Raw genomic sequence first — 23,555 nt, 5'->3', positions numbered from 1 at the left:
GGTGGGGCTAAACCATGGTTTAAATTTAGTTCTCCCATTAGTTGGTGCACAGATATGTAAAAAGAACTCTCCTAGAACCCTCTTCCTGCTGTTAGTCTTATTCCTTTGTTAGCTGTGATGTGATGCAGCTACTGGTGGTATTTCATAGGGAGGATTATTATGGTTTCCACCCTTAAACAACCTTGAGTTCGCAGTTTCAGTGCAGTCCAATCTCTCTATCTTTTTGGTGTGTGTGTGTGTGTGTGTGTGTGTGTGTGTGTGTGTGTAGCTGTACCTTTCCAGCCTGATTTGCCTGTATCCATCATGTATTTAACCCTTCAGCACCTGGGCTTAATGCTCTCCCTTTATTCAGGTCAACACAACTCATACCTTAATTACACAGTAAATGGTTATTAATATCAATATTGTAATACCCATATGTGATATCACTTTCAGTGTTCAGCTAGCAGTGCCTTAAAAAAATAAATCCTAACATGGCTTATCTCTCCATGGTATTGATCCTTCGCACTGCAGGATCAATGCTTAAATCATTTCTCAACAGTTCACTACAACTCTTATGAGCACAACTGCAACCTTTTATTAATTCTTATGCTTAATCAGTCAGTATGAAAGTGAATAGACATAAAAACATAATCAATCAATATGATAGTGAAGTAGAGAAATATAATCAACCAATCAATACAAAAATATAATTCCTTACAGTGTGTCTCTCCTTTTGTAGTGGCCATTTAAAGGCAGGTCATAACAAACAGGGGCTTGTCCACAGCCAGCAGAAGTTCCTGGGTTTAAATGCCAGCAGTGCCTTCAGATATGTTAAGTTTGTCTTTTGCCTCTGGTAGCAGTGTGCACACGGTGTTGTTTGGGCACTGATTAGTGGATTTAGTCCAGCTGGGTGCTGCATGCTCAGTGAGGTTGCAGTGGTTTTTGGGGGAGACACGCTTCGAGATGTTCGTGGCCCGACGTTGGTTGTTTGGTGCCATCCACATGGTGAGTGTCAGTATTTCCAGACATTCTCCGGTTAACTGTAGGACACGTCTTCTTTGGGTTGTGTGTGTGTTTTTTTTTTTGTACTAGTGCTGTGAGGAGCAGTTGGCATTAGTTCTACAGACAGCTGTAGGGGCTCTCCGTGTGGTCTGGTGGTTTCCAGCTGCAGGTGGCTGCACGGACCCGCCGGTCTGCTGTTAATACACCTGCCGCAGAACCGCATGAAGACTAGGGGCGAACTTCTACTAAGTTTTGATCAGGCAGTCAGGGGAAAATTCTTTGTAAATGGCAGTCGTGTATCAGCTAAAGCTTGACTATCTGTGACGGTGAATTAGAATAAATCTGGCTTCGTTGTCTGGGTTTTTGATGCACCTACGGCGGCATTTGTTTATGGCTGCAAGAAAGGTTAGTTCTTTCAAATGGATGATCATTATGGTATTGTCTGCGAAAAAAACGTAAAGATGAGGTTCGGGATTTGGTGTTGTCGTTTTTGTTTGAGCAAGGTTAGAGGAGAGTGAGCCTCACCGGTACCAGAGATGGGATTTCTGACTCTGAAGGGAGCCAGATCGTGCCTTTCAAAGAGCCGTTCAAAAGACTGGCTCGTTGTTATATTAGTTTATTTTTTAGAAGTCAACCAGGGGTCACTCGCTTTGATCAAGGAAACAAACACTGGTGGCAGTTATACGATATGGATCAGAATAATTCATACTTACAGACCCCACCAATATGCACTACCTTTCAAAAGTTTGGGGTCGCTTACAAATGTCCTTATTTTTGAAAGAAAAACTGTTTTTATCAATGAAGATAATATTAAATGAATCGGAAATACAGTCTAGACATTGTTAATATGGTAAATGACACTTCTATCTGGACACTGCTGATTTTTAATGGAATATCTACACTGTAATAATAATACTACTACTACTACTAATAATAATAATAAAATTCCGGCAGCTGTAGTTGCTAGAACACTACCGTAAATTTCCGGTCGAACATTTTCTCCATAAATGGTAAAGAAATGTAGCTATTTGTATTGTTGATTTTACAGTTAAAAAACGTGCTTCATCCCACATTTCACTGTTAAAAAAAAGTTAGAACTTTTAAAAACTTGAAAATTTACATGAACATACCATATAAAATAAAGTTTGCGAAGCTTATTATAAATATTACATAAATATGTCCATTATCAGCACAACAGTTAGTGTATTTAACATTTAATATGTATATTTTTAGCAAAAATTGCAGTTAAAGCTGTCATAAATATAAAAGCATATGTCCGTTATTAGCACAGAAGTACATTAATTTGACAGGTACAAACTGTATTTTTTATATGAAATAAATGCAAAAATCGCCATGTTACTTGTTATGAATATTACAGCATGTTTCCATCATTAGCATGACTGTAAAAAAAACTACTTTTCAAGAAAAAAATGCAAAAATTACAGTACTGATGTTATATATACTATGACATTTTTCCATTAAAAAACTGTACAAGATTAGGGAAATGTATTTTTTCCAAGAGAAAACAATTTAAAAACTCAGTTTTCTCCTCATTAACTTATTTATGGTAATTCAGTGTCAAATAAACTGCATCAAACTGTTTTAGAATTTACCGATTTTTACTGTCATGGTTTGACAAATTTTCACTGGAAAATTTGCAAACATTTTTTACAGTGTACATGGGGTACAGAGGAACATTTCTAGCAACCATCCCTCCTGTGTTCTAATGCTACATTGTGTTAGCTAATGGTGTTGAAAGGCTAACTGATGATCAGAAAACCCTTGTGCATTTATGTTAGCACATGAATAGAAGTGTGAGTTTTCATGGAAAACATGAAATTGCTTGAGTGACCTCAAACTTTTGAACGGTAGTGCATATTCTATAGAGTTTTATTTATATTTATTATATACATTTTATTCTTTTTTTCTGTATTGAGTCTGACCCTGATGCCTTCTTCACTCTTACTGAATATGTGGCCAGATGCGACTGTTCTGATGCTTCAGTGTGTTCCTACTGGGAGAGCACAAGAGGCCTGTTTATGTGATGATGACCCCTAAGGTCCCCTTGTGGGTGGCTCTAGTTTTCTTTTGGTTTTGGGAGTGGCTGATTAGTGTCATCAGCAGCACCTGTGGGCCCCAGTGTGTTCCCGGGTTACTTCAGAGCTGACTGAATTGGTAATCATTCACTCTGCTCCTCCCCAAAGGTAATACACCCTGGTTTGGTTATGGTGCCTTAGTTTTCTCCTTCAGGTTTTGGTTTGCATTTACATCACTTGCACAGACATTCATGCATGCATCACACACACCACTGACCCAACCCCATACTATCATGGCTTTAATTTGATTAACTTGATAAAAATGATCTTTAATTATTTTGTGTTTCTCTCCTTTTGTTGTGGCCATTTTGAGCCAGGTGATAATGCATACATAAAAAGATATTTAGAAAAGGAAATAGAATAAAAATGAGCCAACATATTTTAGTAGTAGCCTATATTTCAATAAATTTGTCTCAGATTCTTTTATTTGTCTCAGTTGAGGATGGACAGGAAGAAGTGTTGTGTTCAGCTGTCAGTTCATCCGTCCAGAGGGCTGATGGATGAAAAGTTCATTGTCCGGGTTCAGAAGGTTCTCCCTGGTTGTCAGCTGACTGTCCACGCCCTCCACCAGTGTGAAGACAGGAACAGCTGGGAAGCATTCGGTCACTACACGACCGATGCCAGCGGGACTGTGAACGGTACATGGTTCAGTACTTGGATGTGGAAAACTTTGGGAAAATACTTTGATGGTATTGAAAAGTTTGTACTTCACAGTTTCACAGGATACCAGTCTGGGTGGGACATACTCTGGGGTTGAAGCGATGGGTCTACTGTGGAGCCTCAGACCAGTTCCAGGCAGCAAACCAGGGCTCAGGTAGGTCAACTATAAAAATGATGCCAATCAGCACAGAATCCATTATCACTGTCAGAGCTGATTATTTCATCACCCTTCAGGTTGAGGAAGAAGAACGTCCAGACTCCCATGGAGGTCACAATTTCAGTGTACCAGGGTCACCAGACAGAGGGCTTTGTGGATCAGGTGCCGCTGGCCAGTGTGTTGGTGGAGCGTTGGTACATGGCACCTGGTGTCCGCAGAATCCCAATCACAGAGGAAGGACTCACTGCGACCCTCTTCTTGCCTGCAGGTAGGACCAGAAGAAAGTCTAGAGGGAGGTGTTCTGTGACTGTAACTGTGGCCAGCATTGGAGGCATGAACTGAATGTGAGGTGCATCAGGACACCAATGCAGTGAGCAAAGACAAGATGTGGGAAGATTCTTAAAGCCTTTTCCAAAATAACTTTGTGACTTTTGAGGTTGAAAATACAGGTGTGAAACCTCCCCTGTAACATGGTGTACTGTAGACTAAACAGCTGAACCTTGGTACAAATGAACAGTTTGTCTCAGTCTTGGATAAATTTATACCATGGCTCATTTTGTTATTAGTACAAACTGTTTTTGGATGGTTTAGACTTTTGAACCAATTGCAGGAAGTTATGGCAGATTATTGTTGGAAAGAAAAATAAAAAATGAGTCATGGTAGCACAAAGGGAGGAGATCAAGTTATAATTGAAATATGGAGTGACAATATCATTTAAAGGATACTGGAAAAAGAAAGAGGAAAGGATGAAAGACAGAATAGGGGAGACAGGGGAGCAATGCCACCTGAAAGATGAAGAAACTGCACCACACTTCATTGACAGATGACTGGTTGGAGGAATGTCAGGTAAAGTTCTTTAGTGCAGTCACATAATGACATTGTAAAATTTTGTGGATCAAATGTAGACAATGCCACAAAAACATGGACATTGGTGTGGAATTTCAGGTGTTAAAAGGCCTTTAAGCTGTGGCTGTCAGGTATTGTTTAAATACTTAAGTAAAAAAGATATTCAGTAATTCAACAGTCCATTGTTGCAGAAGGATCACAAAAACAAAATATAACATGTAATGCTTTGGTTTGGACCTGTCGATAGGACCTGGACCTTTCCCCGGCGTCCTGGACCTGTGGGGGGGTGGAGGGCAGTTGGTGGAATATCGTGCAGCACTGCTAGCCTCCCATGGCTTCGCCTCTCTGGCCCTCGACTACCTAACATGTAAAATCACCTTGGAAACTGGAAAGATGGTGGACAACCAGTACTTTGAGGTACTTAATTTTTTGATCACTATAAAGCAGCAGATAAAAGAAACATCTCTGGCATGCATGTTTGTAGCCTGGTACTTCCTGTATAGTGTAACCTGGTTATGTTCTCAGAATTATATTGTTTTCTTTTAGTTAAAGTATCATTTATCATCCCTGATGGCCTTTTCTCTACATTATTTAGCTAGCCATAAATTAACAAAAATTGCACACATCTACATTATAGCAGCCTGCTTAACATTGATGGACCTGCTTCCAAGATGTGATGGAAGCAGGTTTATGGAGATCTGTTGACAATAAAATGTTTGCAGATTTGAGTTTGTTGAACCACCAGAAGTTATGTGACATCTAACACGTATCAGATAAAAGGATGAAAACACACTGGTTTTTGTGTTTCAGCTGTCACACTTTGTTTTCTGACTTGTTTTGCTGCCACAGACAGCCTATAGAGTCCTACAGCAGCATCCTCAAGTCCTCGGCAGCAGGATGGCCATGTTGGGCTTTTCCTTGGGCACCAGTTTTACCTTCAAAATGGCTGTTTACTCCCAGGTTATAAAGGTAAGGCAACTACAGCTAAAACTCACTTTCATATTCTTTGTATTTGTAATGTGAATGTGTTTTTGGAAATCCATGTGTTCGCTTTTGAGTTGATTGGTTGATACCGCTGTCATTCCTGTTTATTAAATCAGGTAAAATCAAGTTTATTTTTATAACACATTTGAAATTAACCATAGTTGGCCAAATTGATGTACACATTCTAAGACAGGCATGGAGATGGTAGAAAGATGTAGCCAGGTGGAGGATGGTTGGCTGAAGTGAACACAGCAATCTGTTGTGAATGTCTTGTTGCCCCATCCATGGTGCCGAATGGAAAGCTGGTTCCTCTGCAGCTCATTAGAAAACTGTTAGATATCGTCCTCAAGGTCAGAATCTGTGTGTTTTTGCTTTCTGGGGTAGTGTACATTGGGTATTGGCAATGGTGTTTGACTAAAACAAATCATAGGAGGAATATATGTACTGAGAAATGTAAGAGAAGAGGACAAAAGTAAGATTTCAGTGAAGATTTTTCCAATTTTGAAATGCTACATACAGAAGCTGATGTATATATGCCTAAATCTGGTAGTTCAAAAGCGGTCAACAAGATCTGTACTATACACCCATCAGGTATAACATTATGGCCACCTTCCTGATATTGTGTTGGTCCCTCTTTTGCTGCCAAAACAACCCTGACCCGCCAGGGCATGGACTCCACTAGACTCCTGCATGTGTGCTGTGGTATCTGGACCGAGATGATAGCAGCAGATCCTTTAAGTCCTGTGTTACAACTGCGGCCGTATATATGTGTAGCTTTTCCTGTGGTCTGTGTGCTTCCTTTTTATGCGCCTATTTAGTATTCAGAAAGAGCTGCGCCGTACCGAAGAAAGGATTGACTGAACTACCAAAGAACGTGGTACTTCAGGTGGAAGGATGGTGTTGCCGGAAGTCAGAGAGGGTCAGATGGGCAGGCCGTCCTTCACTGCATCCCAACCAGCATACACAGATCCAGCACAGCGTTCTGGAACAAGTAGTGTGTTAGATGTATGGAGTGAGCTGCTACTGTTTGAGCTCACTTTTAATTCAAATTATACATTACCACTGATTAGTTTTTGTTGCCCAGAACCTTTTGTTATCCCATCATTTCTTAGAGAAAAGGTTTTTGTGTGGCTGCTTGAGACCTGTGAAGGATAGTTTTTCATGTTGGATTTGAGAAACCCTTAGGCTGGGCGTAACACCTGGAAATTGTGAGGTGGGGCCTCTATGGATCGGAATTGTTTGTCCAGCACATTCCACAGATGCTTGATTAGATTGAGATCTGAGGAATTTGGAGGCAGAGTCAACACCTCAAACTCGTTGTGCGCCTCAAACTATTCCTGAACCATTTTTGCTTTTTGGCACAGCACGTTCTGAAAGAGGCCACAGCCATCAGGGAATACCGTTTCCATGAAAAGAGGTATATGATCTACAACAATGCTTAGGTAGGTCTTACGTGTCAAATTAACATCCATGTGGATGAGAGGACCCAAGATTTCCCAGCAAAACATTGGCCAAAGCATCACACTGCCTCCGTCGGCTTGCCTTCTTCCCATAGTACATCCTGGTGCCATGTGTTCGCCAGGTAAGTGACGCACCCGGCCATCCACGGGATGTAAAAGAAAACATGATTCATTAGACCAGGCCACCTTCTGCAATTTCTCTGTGGTCCAGCTCTGATGCCTCATACACAACAAACTGCGATGTACTGTGTATTCTGACACCTTTCTATCAGAACCAACATTAACTTCTTCAGCAGTTTGAGCAACAGTAGCTTGTCTGTTGGATCGGATTACTTGGGCAGCCTTCACTCCCCATGTTCATCAATGAGCCTTGGCCCCCCATGACCCTGTCACTGGTTCACCACTGTTCCTTCCTTGGACCACTTTTGATAGATACTGACCACTGCAGACCAGGAACACCCCCAAGAGCTGCAATTTTGGAGATGCTCTGACCCAGTCGTGCAGACATCACAATTTGGCCCTTGTCAAACAGATCGTTATGTAGAGAGGTAAAAATAATTGACTTCAGAAATAAAGTACGAAGTAAAATGAAGTGTTCAAACAGATGAAGCGAAAACAGGGACCCCTGTTGTTATTTCTTTTTGGTGTTTGCATTATTTTTATTGATTTAATCACTTCTGTGATTTCAGTGCAGTTTCACTTACTAGAGTGCTATTCCACATCCAGCTGATAGAGGGCGCGTATCGTGCGGGAAAAGAGTAGTGTTTTGGCGCACCGAGGAAGAATAAGACTTCCTGTTTTGAAGCTAACGCCAGCTCAACGTGTGTGCCTCCTCTATTTTTTATCACAGCATCACACATTGAGAGGGCAGAAAACCAGCTGCCCCCTGTCTGCAAAGTCGGGGAGGCAACAAATTTGAGGGCTTGTCCAGTATCAGCGCCTCCTGCTGGACTGCTGCTGATCATCCAAGAACTGTGGGATCCTGATTTCCTGTTTCTTGAGCCGATCACCTAAGCAACAGACATTTTATGCCTTTGTTATCCAGAGATGGCTGCTCTACATGATCTGCAGTGGGAAATCCAGCAGAAGCTTCATCAGCTGACCAGTGTAGCCAACAGAGACCTGCTCTACAAGCTTGCAGTATCATGCCAAGACGAGTTGGTGGAGGATTTGCCAGATGACGACTCAAATGAAGAGGAACTCTTTGACTTCATTGTTGACTTTTTGAAAAGTAAGCAACTGAAGAGCCTCAAGGACCAAGGGATGTCTCGCTTGCTTGTCTTACGTGACCTCACTGATGAACTGCAATTGCCCCAGGAAGCTGAGGGACGTGGTTACACATCTGACGAAGACGCTGCAATAATGTCAGAGACTGAACCAGTAGTAGTAGCATCCAAGAAGAGTAGAGCAGCACCAACACCAGTGGTTGCTGTCCAGGTAACTGGTTTGTTAAGACTGGTAGATGTTACAGCCTTGTTACCACGTAGAGAATTTAAGATCCACGGTGGTCAAATCTCAGATTCTGATTCTGATTTTAGTTTCAACAGTCTGTGTAAACAAATTGATGAAGGGTTAGTGGAAGGTTTCACCGAGGCTGAGATTATTAGGACAGTGCTCAGAATAATTAAGCCTGGTACCTTTAAAGACGTGCTCATTACCAAAGATAGTCTGACTGTAGCCGAGCTAACGCTTTTCCTGAGAGCACACCTTCGGGATAAGAGCAGTACTGAATTATTTCAGGAACTGAGCAATGCAAAACATGACAAAGAAAGCCCACAACAGTTTATGTATAGATTAATGGGATTAAAACAGCGTGTAATGTTTGTGTTCAAACAAAGTACAGGTTTTCAGTATGACAGCAAACTAGTGCAAGGGGTGTTTCTCCATTCACTGTACCAGGGTATGAATGAAAAATGCTCATACATCAGGTGAGAGCTTAAACCTCACATTTCAGACATGAGTGTTACCGATGACTCCATCCTAGAGGTGATAACAAGATCATTGAGTGAGGATACAGAGACAAAACAGGTTGGGTCAGACACCCAAACAGAAAGCGATCAGTGTCAGTGCAGCACAGCAGGATAGGGACAGGCAGAATGCAGTTCAGATGCAGATAGAAGTCCAAGCTAATCACACTGCAATACAGGAGCTGACTGCACAAGTGTCCTCCTTGACCAAGAGTTTAGAGAAAGCTCTCACATCTGTAGTGAATGCAGCTACAGAAAACATAGGTACCCCTTCACCACAACCAAAACAGTCAGCCAAGCCAGAGGTTAAAGGGAAATGCCACCAGTGTGTCTCTCAAGGAAACAACTGACACACTGTTTCCGGTGTGGAAAAGTGGGACACAGAGCTATTGGCTGCCTGCAGAAGAACAATCCATTGGGAAACTGGGTGAGGTCACTGGGGAGGGACCACCAGTGACCAGACAGAGTGTAGTGTCCCCCATCACAAAAAAGCTGCATTGCAAAGAGAGAACCTCATCTTTTACCAAGTCCCTCAAACAAAACAGTGTGTCAAAAGGGAAATGTGTTGCACAGTTGATTGGTGGTCGGTGCATGGTAACTTGTCACTTAGATGGGGTAGAACTCCAGATGCTATTGAACAGTGGGGCACAGGTTAGTATAGTGGAGAAATCTTGGGTGCAGAAAGCCTTACCAAATGTAAGAATCCAATCCCTTGAAAGACTACTCCCAGACCACCCACTCAAAGTTATTGCGGCTAATGGGACAGACGTACCATTTGATGGGTGGATAGAAGTTGTTCTTGAGATAAAAAGTGGCAAATATGTTTCAGTGGCCCTCTATGCCCCAATGCTAGTCAGTCAAGAAAGTGTTAGCAGCCCATTGCTAGGCTTAAGTGTAATCCAAGAGATTATCATGGGGAACAGTGACCAAACTGATGACATGAACTTGGTGGACTTACTGTTGGAGGCCTTGAAAATCCAGAAGAGCAATGCTGAAAGTCTTGTTTCAGTCATTCACACAATGCATTCCCAGGAAGATTCTGAAAGCCCAATGGTGAGAGTTGGAAAAAAGGGACTCACTGTCCACAGCAGCCAAATCTGCGAGGTAAAATGTCGCATTAGAGCTTTCGCTGGAGGAGGAGCAATGCTATTTGAGCCAGGTGTAGATTGCATCTTACCAGATGGGTTAGAGCTGTTTCCTGCTCTTGTTGATGTGCCTGCTGGTGCCTCTAAAATAGTGAGAATCCCAATCCAGAATTTAACAAAGCATGACTCTTTCTACCTCCAAAGACAGTCCGAGGAGTCATTGAGGAAATTGTTTACAGTAAACCTGCAAATATTCACCCCATTCCTCAGAAGCCAGCAGACCCACATGGTTATTCTTTCCTGTGCTCTACCCATGTAAGCCTGACTGATGAAGGACAAAGTGAGGTAAATGGAACTTAGGGTGCTTTCACACCTGTTAGTCCGCTAAAGTGGTTCGTTTGGACCCAAAAGTTGTTACAATGTTGCTATTTTCAACTGGTTCGGTTCGCATTCACACCAGTGTTTTCGCAGGTGAACCTACTCCAATTAATGTTATATCTCCCCCCAGTCGTTTGGCGGCGCTGTTTACAAAACAAGGCGTTTACGATGACGTAGGTGTACGCTGATTGGCGTAAAATTCCCTGTGCAGGTTGCTACGGAAGCTCCCGTAGACCAAAAAGTCTGCTGCGCCATCAAGTGGTCCGAATGGAGACAGGTTTGTGTTCTCACCAGGAGCGAACCGAACTGGAGTTAACATAGAAGCGGACCGAGACCACCTCCCGAAGGTGGTCTCGGTGCGGTTCGTTAGTCCGAACCAAAAAAATCTGGTATGCTTTCACATCAGCCCAAACGAACCGTACTTGCAGGTGTTGCGGACTCCAGTCCGCTTTAAGCGGACTAAAAGACGTAGGTGTGAAAGCACCCTCAGAGAGCTGCCTCCTCACAAGAGAAATGGCATCCAAATGTCAATCTTGACCATTTGTCCAAGCACGACCAGGAAGTGGTAAAGCAGATGCTCTATGAAGAATCAGACGTGTTTGCTCGCGAGGAAGGAGACATTGGATGCATTCCTGGCTTACAGTTGAAAATCAACACAACAGACAACACTCCCGTTCAGAAAAACTACAACTCTATTCCAAGACCACTGTATTAAGAGGTAAAGGAGTATATTCAAAACCTCTTAGACAGGGGGTGGATCTCTAAGTCAGTGTCAGCTTATTCCTCATCAGTTGTGTGTGTGCGCAAAAAAGACCACAGTCTGCGCCTGTGTGTTGACTTTCGTGAGCTCAATCGCAAGACCATTCCTGATCGTCATCCACTGCCACGGATCCAGGATCTGCTGGATAGCCTGGCAGGCAATTCGTGGTTCTCCATCTTGGACCAAGGGAGTGCCTACAATCAGGGTTTTGTGAGTGAGGAGTCAAGGCCCTTGAAAGCGTTTAGCACTCCCTGGGGACTCTACGAATGAGTCAGAATGCCCTTTGGGTTGACGAACGCACCAGCCGCATTTCAGAGGTGTATGGAGGGAGTACTCAAAGGCATTAGAGATGAGTTTTGTGTGCCATATTTAGATGATGTCTTGTGTTATTCAAAATTTTTTGCAGAACACGTAGACCATCTCAGACAAGTGCTCCACCGGATGCGACAACATGGCATTAAGCTTCATCCAGCCAAATGTGAACTCCTTAAGAGGAAAATCCGATACATTGGGCGGATGGTGTCAGGTGAAGGGATACAGATGACCCAAAGGGTTTGGAAGCGGTCATTGCCTTGAAGGATAAGAAACCCTGCACAGTCGGAGAGGTCTGGACACTGTTAGGATTTCTTAGTTATTACTGGTCCTTTATTCAAGACTTTTCACGACTGGCAAGGCCCTTGTTCGAACTCCTCCAGAGCCCAGCTGGGACAAGCCATGCCACCAAATCCCAGACCCACAAGGTCAAGAGGTCAAGAAGAGGTCAAGCAAAAAACAGTGACAAGGGACAACTTCCCTCTCGCACACCCATAACTTGGACTATGGAGCATCAGAATGTGGTCTCCAGGTTTGTGGAGGTGCTGACGAACCCTCCAACCTTGGCCTATCCATTTGTGCTACACGTTACACAACATGCTTCGAATGAAAGCCTGGGAACTGTATTATATCAGCGCCAAAACAACAGACTTCGTGTCATTGGGTACGGATCCAGGACATTAACACCAGCTGAGAGGAAGTACCACCTACACTGTGGCAAACTCAAGTTCCTGGCACTAAAATGGGCTATCTGCGACAAATTCCGTGATTATCTGTATTACGCGCCAACCTTCACCGTCTATGCAGATAATAACCCCTTGACTTACATCCTGAGTTCTGCAAGGTTAAATGCTGTAGGTCACAGGTGGGTTGGGGAGTTAGCAGACTTCGATTTTGACATCAAGTATAGACCGGGGAAGAGAAATGCTGATGCAGATATGTTATCCAGGTACCCAGTGAGCCTCCCAGAACGGATCAATGACCATACAGAGACAGTGTTACCAGAGGTAGTGTCTGCAGTGTGGCAAGGAAGCAAAGTGACCCAAAACAATGACATTCCATGGCTGGCAGCATTGCAGCTTACCAGTGAGGATGGAAATGCAGTGCTATCAGACAGTGTTTTGAGCATCATGCCTAAAAACATCAGAGCCACACAACAAGAAGATCCAGCTATCAAAGAGGTTGTGTCCCTGAAGTTGAGAGCATGGACTCCTAATGAAAAAGAGAAAAGAACAATGAGTAAACACACAAGAAGGCTACTCTATGAGTGGAACAAGCTAGAGGTGGACAATGGACTACTCTACAGGAAAACCAGTAAAAACAGACAACTGGTTATTCCTGAACAGCTTAAGCCAATGGTGTTAAAGAGCTTATCATGTATATGATTTAGATTTGTTGCACCAACAATAGCTCAGACTGGAAACAATGATGAGCGGCGAATCTGGCTGACTGTTTGAAAGGGAAATATAGAGGGTGGATTGTATGTTGGTCAGAGCAAGTAACATTCTGAAGCCTCTAGGCCTAGGCATGGTTGACCATGTAACCAGAGCTGGATTAAAAGTGTCAGGAGCCCATGTGTTGGAGTATTTGTTTCCTCAAGAAGAATATGACAAGCTTAGCTGCTGATTGCAAAAATGCTGCATCAGGAGAATCACAGAAAGAATCACTTAAGCACCGCACAAGAACAAGGAATTTCTCCTCCATGAGCTTGTTTGAAACTATCTTACTTTTTCAGAACCTGGAAATCCTGCTTTTATTCCAGCAGTAGCTGTAGTAGCAGTAGCATAGCGTCAGATAATGGACTGGTCTCTATACTTATTTTATTGGACCTTAGTGCAGCATTCGATACAATCGACCACAAACTTTTATTACAGCGACTAGAACATTCTATTGGCATTAAAGGGACAGCACTGGACTGGTTTAAATCCTACTTATCAGACAGGTTCCAGTTTGTGCATGTCAACAATGACTCTTCTGAGCATACTAGGGTTAATCATGGAGTTCCTCAGGGTTCTGTCTTAGGACCAATACTGTTCACATTATACATGCTTCCCTTAGGCAACATTATTAGGAAGCACTGTATTAATTTCCTTTGTTACACTGACGACACTCAATTGTATTTATCTATGAAGCCAAATGAAACTAATCAGCTAGCTAGACTGCAAGATTGTCTTAAGGACATAAAGACCTGGATGACCTATAATTTCTTACTACTAAATTCAGACAAGACTGAAGTCATTGTATTTGGCCCCAAACATCTTAGAGAATTGCTTTCAAAGCATATAGTTACTCTGGATGGCATTACATTGGCCTCCAGTACTACTGTGAGGAACCTCGGTGTTATCTTTGACCAGGACATGTCCTTTAACTCGCACATAAAACAAATCTGTAGGACTTCCTTTTTCCACCTGAGAAATATTGTGAAAATCAGGAACATCCTGTCTCAGAGTGATGCAGAAAAACTAGTCCATGCATTTGTTACTTCTAGGCTTGACTACTGTAATTCCTTATTATCAGGTTGTCCCAATAGCTCTCTGAAATATCTACAGCTGATCCAAAACGCTGCAGCCAGAGTACTGACGGGAGTTAGCAAGAGAGATCATATTTCTCCTATATTGGTTTCTCTTCATTGGCTTCCTGTTAAATCTAGAATAGAATTCAAAATCCTTCTTCTGACATATAAAGCTCTTAACAACCAATCTCCATCATATCTTAAAGACCTGATAGTACCATATTATCCTAGCAGAACTCTTCGCTCTCAGACTGCAGGCTTACTTGTTCTTCCTAGAATCTCTAAAAGTAGAATGGGAGGCAGAGCCTTCAGTTATCAGGCGCCTCTCCTGTGGAACCAGCTCCCAGTTTGGGTTCGGGAGGCGGACACCCTCTCTATTTTTAAGACCAGGCTTAAAACCTTCCTTTTCGACAAAGCTTATAGTTAGGGCTGACTGGGGGACCCTGACGGGGTATGCTGGTGTTTTCATTTGCAAAACTGACTTCCCCTCTTGACGTCCCTTTAGTTTGCCCCTAGTTATGCTGCTATAGGCCTAGACTGCTGGGGAACCTCTCTTGATGCACTGAGCCTTTCTCTAACTACCTATGTATTTACTATATATACCATTATTGCATTACATTCACTCTGTTTCTTTCTGTGTCCTTTCTCCGAGTGTCCCTGGTCCCAGAGCTGGATGCTGGATGCTTCAGATGTGTGGCTGTGTTTTATGGTCCTTGTGTCCCACCCCCCCACCTCTCTATCTCTACCCCTCTATCTGTATCCCTCTATCTCTACCTCTACCCCTCTATCCCTCTATCTGTACCCCTCTGTCTCTACCTTTCTACCTCTTCTGTCCCTCTCAACCCGCCCGGCCAGCAGGCAGATGGGTCCCCCCACATTAGAGCCGGGTTCTGCTCGAGGTTTTTTTCCCTGTTAAAAGGGTGTTTTCCTTGCCACTGTCGCCTTTTGGCTTGCTCTGGGGGTCAGGCATATGGGTTCTGTAAAGCGTCTCGAGACAATTTGACTGTAATTGGTGCTATATAAATAAAATTGAATTAGAATTAGAATTAGAATCAGTAGCTCAGCTGTGCCACAGCATTTTTAGATAGTCAATGCTTTAAATCAAGTAAAAATCAAATTATTTGATTTTACTTGATTTTAAATAGATCTTAAATGTAAGATTTGTTTCAAAATTGTTGCATCAATCATCTGACGCGTTTTTCCTGGAAACCTCCTGTATAGACACCTCATTGCAGAAGGGAGGTGTCCCAGGCATTCCAGGATGTATGGTGAACACAGAGGTGGTAACCCATTTGAACAGAGAAGCACAAGAAAACATGAGAGACCTGTCAGTGCTGTGAATGGACATTGTTTATGTCTGTGGATCAATCCCACACAAGCTACTGAAGTTTCCCTGACCAGATAACATGTCACAGAAGATCCAACATCTCATCCCTGATTATGACAACTTTTGCCTGAGGTTCCTCTCTGGGACTTTGACATCAGCATGGCATTGGCAGACGTCCTCCGTCCAAATCTGTCAATTGTCACTGATTAAGGTACTAATGGATGACTTGGAGGTATTTACAACATCAGTGTTTGGATGCACATTGCAACAACAAGGACTCAAATGGCTCATTACATGGGAAAGGATGAGCTTTAAGGTTTCCAAATTCAGGTTTCTGGTTCTCAGGAAAAGGACATAGAAATGGCCGGCTGAGCTTCGGTCTGGGAGGAACTCGGTGTCCTTTTGTGACAAGTGAAGGAAGATCAATCAGTTTCTGCTTAGGTGGATGGGTTTGCTGTGAAGTCTGAGCAGCATTACCCTTTACAGGTCTAACGGCAAGCTTAAGTTTCCTTTTAGGACTGAGAGAGGAGTTGTTTTTGTTTTTTTTTTTTTTGTTTTTTTTTGCTCCTTGTTACTTCTTGGAATCTGCTTTTTGATTAAGACAAATTGTTGTTATAAACTTAAAGTGTATGTGTGTCTCCCAGCTTAGATGTGCAGTGTGTATTGGTGGGAGTCACGTGCAGCCAATCGATGGACCTCCGAAAGAAATGCTGACTTATTTTAACAGGTAAGTTGATCTGTTTAAATGTACTTTATGATTTCTGTTGAAGTTCAGATAAAAGGCACATTCATAGAAACCGAATTTAAAAAACAAGGTTTAAGGAGTGAATCTGAGACTTGGTTTTGGCCAAGATTTAGAACATGCAGTTGTCCTTTTTAAGTGTTTTTGTTTACTCTGTTGTCAAACCAGAAATGCCTCAAAAATTCGCTGCAGTGAGAAGAATGAGATCATTTTGCGAGATGTGTTCCAGCCCACCGCAGACCCCTCATTCAAAGTGGATGTGAGTATCACCACAATCTCTTATTCCTGAACACTTCATCTTGTTTTCAAGGCAAGTGTCGAATCACAGTTTGCTTTTATTGTTACAATTACCTTTGATGTAATAATATTTCATTAATACATCAAGGGTAGAAGGAATCATGGCTGGAGGATGAATCTGGTATCAGACTGTAAATATGTTGTGATCCCTCATATCCTCCAACTTGTTTTGACCAGTCACATATCGTACATTGTGATGTGACTCTTGAAAGTTTATCCAAAATGCACTTCTTAAATTTTTTCCAGGGAATAATCAGAAAATGGGTAACACATCCAGGGCATACCATGTCATAGACAATTTACAAGTGCAGTTTTACTGTTTACAGTAAGAGAAAGTAACACAAAATAAAAGGTGCAAAATTTCCCAGCCATGGTTACTCAAGGGTCTGTTACTTATTTTTATACTATTAAGGGAACATTTTCAGATTTGGTTGATTTCATATGGAATTACCCTAATTCATTAGAGATACAAAGTAAATTAGGATAAGATTAAAATCTGTTAGACATTTGATGGAACAAAAATGTGAGTTGAATTTTCTTTGATTCCAATCAGCTTTGTTTGTTGCTCAGAGTTAACAGGAGATTTACATTATGTCCTGTCTATTGTGAAACCACTTTTGTTGAAAAATTTATCAGCGGTGTGGGTGAATTTTTATTCTTTTATTTACCAATAACTGTAGACAAGGTCTCAAAACTCTATGGATAACTAATTCCTGACGTAATGGAAGGTGATGCAGGTAAGAAAATCTGAAGCTGCTACAGGTGAAGAGTGAAAAGCTGTTTGTCTCTGAGCAGATGGGACGACTCCAGTGTCCTCTGTTGCTGGTTGTGGGTGAAGACGATCAGAGCTGGCCTGCCTCCGAGGCTGCAAAGGATGTGAGTTTATTTTATGACAGCTTTATGTGTGAATAACAAGAGATCTGAAGTCAAGATAAGATGCAGACACCCAGGTAGCTCAACTGGTTGAGCGGTCGACCCATCAACGGGGGCTACAGTCTTGAACGCAGTGGCATGGGTTCGACTCGATTCCAACCCTTTGTTGCAGGTCTTCTCCCATTCCCCTTCATTCTTCTCTGCCTCTCGACGAACCTATCTAATAAAGCCATGAAAAGGCCAAAAAAACAACTTAAAAAAAAAAAAGAAGTCAAGATAACAAAAGTTGGCTTCAATGTTTGTGATTGCAATTATGAATTCCTGAGGTAATGGAAGGTGAGGCAGGTAAGAAAATCTGAAGCCGCTAGAGGTGAAAAAGTAAAATATTGACAACCAAAATTTTTTAAAAAGTCTTTATGAAATCATTTCATCATTTCAATCGTTTCTTTTTTGAGGGTAGAATGTTTTTTGAAAGACTCTGAAAAAATAGGGGAAGTAAGAAGGAATAATGCACACTGGTGTTGTAGTAACTGCTTTGAATTTTGCTAAACACATACATTTTGCACTATTATCTGCAAATTAAATGCGGTTTTCTTTCAGGAAGAAACATCCATCCATCCATCCATTATCTATACACCGCTTAATCCTCATTAGGGTCGCGGGGGGGCTAGAGTCTATCCCAGCTGACTCGGGCGAAGGCAGGGGACACCCTAGACAGGTCGCCAGTCTGTCGCAGGGCTACATACAGAGACAAACAATCACTCTCACATTCACACCTACGGGCAATTTAGAATGATCAATTAACCTCAGCATATTTTTGGACTGTGGGAGGAAGCCGGAGTACCCGGAGAAAACCCACGCATGCACAGGGAGAACATGCAAACTCCATGCAGAAAGATCCCGGGAAAGCCGGGACGCGAACCAGGGATCTTCTTGCTGCAAGGCGAAAGTGCTAACCACTACGCCACTGTGCAGCCCAGGAAGAAACATGTTATTTCATATGATCTCATGCAAATCAAAATATTAAGCTAAGCTTATTAGCTTAGTGAAGAACAACATTTTGCTCACAGTGAGAAAACAACATGTTTATGTAGTGCATTACACTCGCAACCAGATCAGTGTTCTCATTGCTACCACGGCCAAGGTTAAGAGTGGAAAAGCCAGTCTTTCAGAGTGTGAGATTCATGCGCAGGCCATTACTCATTAAAATGCAGGAAAAAGTGGTCAGCAGGTAGCTCAAGCCCTTGGCAGAAGTATCCACTGGGTGCAGAAGTGGTGGCAAAGGTACAACAAAGGAGGACCCTTCAAAGGCTTGCCTCGCTCAGGACATCCATCTGGTTTAAATGCAAGAGCCAAGTATGCAATGAGAAAAGCCAAGGATAGAAGACACCAGTCATGCTGGTAACTCAGAGGCTGAAAAATCTTGGAGAAGATGTTTTTAAGAGCACTGTACATCATTGTTTAACAGAAACACTGGGGCTGAAAGCTTACAAGAGGCAACGTACCCCATGACTCGCCAAACTGCAAAAGGACAAGAGACTGGCTTTCGCAAATAAATACATAACTCTGACTCCAAAAGACTGGGAGAAATGGATTTTCTCCGATGAATGCCTTTTCTACTTATTTCCGACACCCAACAGCCAAAATCACCTGTTGATGATCGTGAAGAAGTAGCATCCTTTGAGCAAGCCAATGCTGATTGTCACATAACTCTGCCGTGTTCCTTGGTGGAGTAATTAAACGCATCATGAAGCTTTCTGACATATGACATCAGGATTTGAATCTCCTGTTTTCCAGATAAAGGAAATGATGGAGCGAGCAGGGAACAGCCACCTGCTGACCATCCTGTCGTACCCAAAAACAGGTCACCTGATTGAACCACCATACATACCCCATGCCCGAGCCAGCATCTTCAGAACAATAGGCACACGTGAGAAATGTAAGTTCACTTTCAGACTGGGAAGCTGGAGAGACTGACAAGAATAAGGAACTTGACTTCTGATGGCTGTTTGTTGTGTTTGCAGTGATGTTTCTGTGGGGCGGACAGACAGTGGAACATTCTCATGCTCAGGAGGACGCCTGGATGAAGATCTTGGTCTTTCTGAGGGAGAATCTGTATGGCGGCACAAACCCTGGTGCAACATTATAATCCCACCTGTAACCAAGGCAACAACTAATGACTGCAGAGATCCAAAGTGAAGTAAAAATTGTAGTTTTTTCCTCAGACAATGTAGGGTGATGCACAGTGGGAACACTGCTAAAGCTATCCAGGCTGTAGTTGCTGTTCAGGTGATGGTTCTCTGTAGTATCATCTCTCATCCAATCACATCAAAGTTTCTTCACTCTCAAGACCTAAAGAAGCAGAGCTGCAACCATTACTTGATTTATCTATTTTTTTCAATCATTTGTTTATATGTGAAGTGTCAAAAAAAAAAAATGCCCATTATAATTTTTTAGAGCACAAGATGTTCTCAAATGTCTCATTTTATCTAACCATCAATCCAAAGCCCCAAATTATTTAATTTTCTGAGCTATAAAAGAGAAATGCTGAAAATTCTCACATTAGAGGAGCAGGAATCCCAGAATGTCCAGAGTTTCTCTTTCTACATGACTGAATGATAAATTCTTTCCAAGATAGTTGTCAAAACTTCATTTAGTTTATAGGCTGAAACCCAATCTGATTTGTCTTAATTCCATGTGACTCAGGCGTGATGTTTTTATGTCATATCTTATGCATTCCTATCAGACCTGGTCTTTATCTGCCTCAGATCTGATCTCTGTCTGAACCCCCACATCTGGGTTTATGGGTTTGCTTTTAATGTCTCGCTTCGCTTCGCATTGCAACAAAATCAAACTTTTCAGACAGGACACTTTGTCAGATTTTAACCGTTTATTTCAGACTGACATGCATTTGTGTTTGGCAGTTACTCTGCTCAAGTAATACTCTGGAACGACCTGCACAAGCGTGACACAGACAGTCCCTGAGATCATGAACCCCAAAACCAAGCTCCCGACGGGAGCCAATAATCACAGTCACTGCCTGTGAAATGAATGAAGTGGTTATTTGACGTGACAAGCATGTCACAATTTCTCTCAATTCATGTAAGCTGACATGACCTTCTCACTGCATGCAAGGATCCATGGCACTCCGAAAGCATGCAGAGAACATGAAGCAAGATGCTTTTACAGAGCCTTGATACAGAGGAAATATATTATGCAAGATATGAGGCTATGTGTGACGTCAGGCGTGACGCGTTTTCTTTGAATTCCTGCAAGCATGCATGTCCTTCACATCTGGATGCAGGGGATTAGCAGCATGCTGAATGCGCACGGATGAACATCTAGCAAGGCACTATTATAGTGACTTAATACAAAGGGAATATCCCATATGAGATATGAGACTGAGTGACTTCAAGCTTGATGCATATCCTTTGAATCTGTGCAAGCATGCAACCTTCATGAACTAACACAAAACAGTGGCCCAATTATCTGTAGTCATCACAAACTATGTATTATTTGAATTTTCATGGAATTTGAGCAATACTGATGGCATTCAGGCAATGATAAATATTCATATGATGCAGAGGATGAGTGGAAGGAGTAGGTCGTATAGCTTAGGGTGAGTCCACAGTGGTGGCATGGGACGTGGAGGAGGCAAACCAAGGCCTGGATGGGGCTTTCACAGAGTCTGTGTTCCACAGAGGCTCATCTCCCCTTGCATTGGTTAATAGGCACCGACTCATAGAAGAAAAAGAACAGAAAGCACATGAACGCTGGCAATGAAGATCAGAGCATCCTCTACACAAGGAGGACTGTTCTGAGACAGTATCTACATATAAACCAAAAAAGTATAATGTAAGATGTTTATCGTTGCCTCCTGGATGATTTCTTTGGTCCACTGAAGAGGAGGTAACAATATCCTTTCCCAAGAAAGCTAGAACTGCAGGGTCTAAATGTTTTAAATGAAACTGGACTTCAGAATTTAAGTTTATAGCCTCGAGAAGGGAAGGAGGTAAACAAGCATTGAACCAGCTTGTGTTTGGTCAAATGCCGGCAAGACAGGCTGCAAGAAGAAATGGAGCACAGACATGGCTGAGGAATTCTCTTCATGTTGACTGATGCTTCACTGTTGCAAAACACGATGATTGTTTCCTCTACAATTTACCTTCCTGCAGGAAGGGAAACGGATCATAACAGTCTTAGGCTGGAAGATAGCAGCCAAATATGGAAGTCCTTTGGCCATACATCTACAAAACATTAGTTGTTAAAACAGACCCCACAACCTACTAAGGCAGCAGCATGCGATAAGAACCTTGAGATGACCAATGATTCCAGTGTGTCATTATAAAAGAAAGTTATACTGTTTCAGTGTCTGTATAACGGTTACCCACGGCGAATCTGATCACAAGTCTTCATGACAAGATGACGAGCAACATGTCTGCAATTTAGAAAGGTTGAGAAGTCTGGACACAAAGAGGTGCCTTGGAAATGATTATTAATTAATAAATCTAGAGATAAAGTCAAGTTAACGATAAATACAGTAAAGCTCATCTTTGAGGTCTTTACAGATATCCCCTCCTCGTAGCGGCATTAAATCTTTCTCTATACAGCAAATCAAACATTTACATGCTTCTAGACTTTCTGTAGCACATATTCTGGTCCAGCAGGGGGAATAGAAAGCTTTATTTCTTCTCTAAAGGCTGAAGCTTCTGTGATATTCTCCTGACAGCTTGGATGACCTCTTCAATGTTGGCTTTGTCTCCAAGCTCGATCTCTCTGTGCTCCAAAAGTATATATAATATAGCATATTTACAAGAGCTGTTGTACAAAAGTGATCTCCACTACAGAAATATGACTGGAAGTATGAACTACCTAACAAGCGTAAGTATTGTGTTTGAGTCCCGAGTTATTATGGTATAAATTCCCCACAGTAACAGCTGTGGTTTAAACCTCTTGGACATGTGTAATGCTACTTTAATTGACCATAATACTTAGAAAGGCTGAAACCCAATGGCATAATTAATTCTGGACAATAACCCACAAGTTTAATATTATAGCTAAGACACCAAGATGTTACTAAATGTGGAAATTAAGGTTCACCTATGGAAGTAACCTAAATTTATGACCCTATGAGCATGAGCTATCATGCTCATAGGGTCAGACCACTATATTTTAAATAGTCAGGTCTGTGAGTAGTCAGAAATCAAAGATTTTTAGCTATATTTTTAATGTATTATTATTAGTGGTGCGATGCAATTTTTTAAAAAATCTGATTAATTAGAGGCTTTGTAATTAATTAATCACGATTAATCACATTTTTTGCCAAATAGCAATATTTGACACAATCAGAAAGGCTTTTCAGTTCAAATTAATTTTGGTTAATGACCGAATCAATGAATAGACATATACATAAACTTAAAGAACAAAAATGTTTGTTTCAGTCATATTTATCTGCATTTTTCATCTGTCTGCTACCTTCACAGATTACTGCAAACTCAAAGTGAAATTATGCCATTATACTCAACATTTTAACACTTTTTGTGAACTCAAGCACTGTTTTATGTCTTGAAAAGTGGTCTATTGTGGGCTGGCTAGACTGTTTGCTGGTACCAGGACTGTCATAGCTAACAAGGTACAGGATCGCAGCTTGAAACGCACCACAACGGAACCAGCATGCAATGCGGTACATTTCACATAGGCAGTGAATGAGATGCCTGAAACTGGAAGATCTAGTGGACATGTAACGTTATTTCTTGCATCAAATGCTTTCAGAAATACTTTCTGATTAACTGTTTTTGTAATAAAATAGAAAGTTTGCAAGTGAGCCAATCAGGAGCAGGCAGGATAGTTGGAGAAGAAGGTGAAATGTATACTGCTGTATTGCATACATATTAATGTATGATCTTAATGTCTACTTTTAATGCACTTTTATAGCTTAAATGTTTCTTTTCTATGATTTTAATGTATGATCTTAAATTCTACCTTTGAATCATTTTTTATAATTTTAAAGTTCTGTGCTGAATGTATTTCTTTGCCATTGCAAAGCTTCTTGAACTGTCTTGTGTATGAATTGTGCTAAACAAATAAACTTGCCTTGGCTTTTGTTGAAATGCCA

At 41.8% G+C, this 23,555-nt stretch overlaps 1 protein-coding gene across 1 annotated transcript; it reads left to right on the top strand.

Annotated features, from left to right (window-relative positions):
- Positions 1-790: 790 nt before the first annotated feature.
- On the top strand, positions 791-23,555 carry LOC111576302 (peroxisomal succinyl-coenzyme A thioesterase-like). Its single transcript, XM_023281906.2, has 11 exons — positions 791-987; positions 3,517-3,718; positions 3,795-3,894; positions 3,975-4,165; positions 4,991-5,160; positions 5,593-5,712; positions 16,173-16,255; positions 16,439-16,529; positions 17,363-17,443; positions 19,238-19,379; positions 19,465-23,555. The coding sequence occupies exons 1-11, from the start codon at positions 946-948 to the stop codon at positions 19,587-19,589; spliced, it is 1,347 nt and encodes a 448-aa protein (XP_023137674.1). The 5' UTR covers positions 791-945; the 3' UTR covers positions 19,590-23,555.

The sequence above is a fragment of the Amphiprion ocellaris genome, chromosome 3 (genome assembly GCF_022539595.1).
Source record: "Amphiprion ocellaris isolate individual 3 ecotype Okinawa chromosome 3, ASM2253959v1, whole genome shotgun sequence".
In the NCBI taxonomy this organism is placed as follows: domain Eukaryota; kingdom Metazoa; phylum Chordata; class Actinopteri; family Pomacentridae; genus Amphiprion; species Amphiprion ocellaris.
Note: the sequence above shows the minus strand (reverse complement) of the source record. Positions and strands in the feature narration are given on the sequence as shown.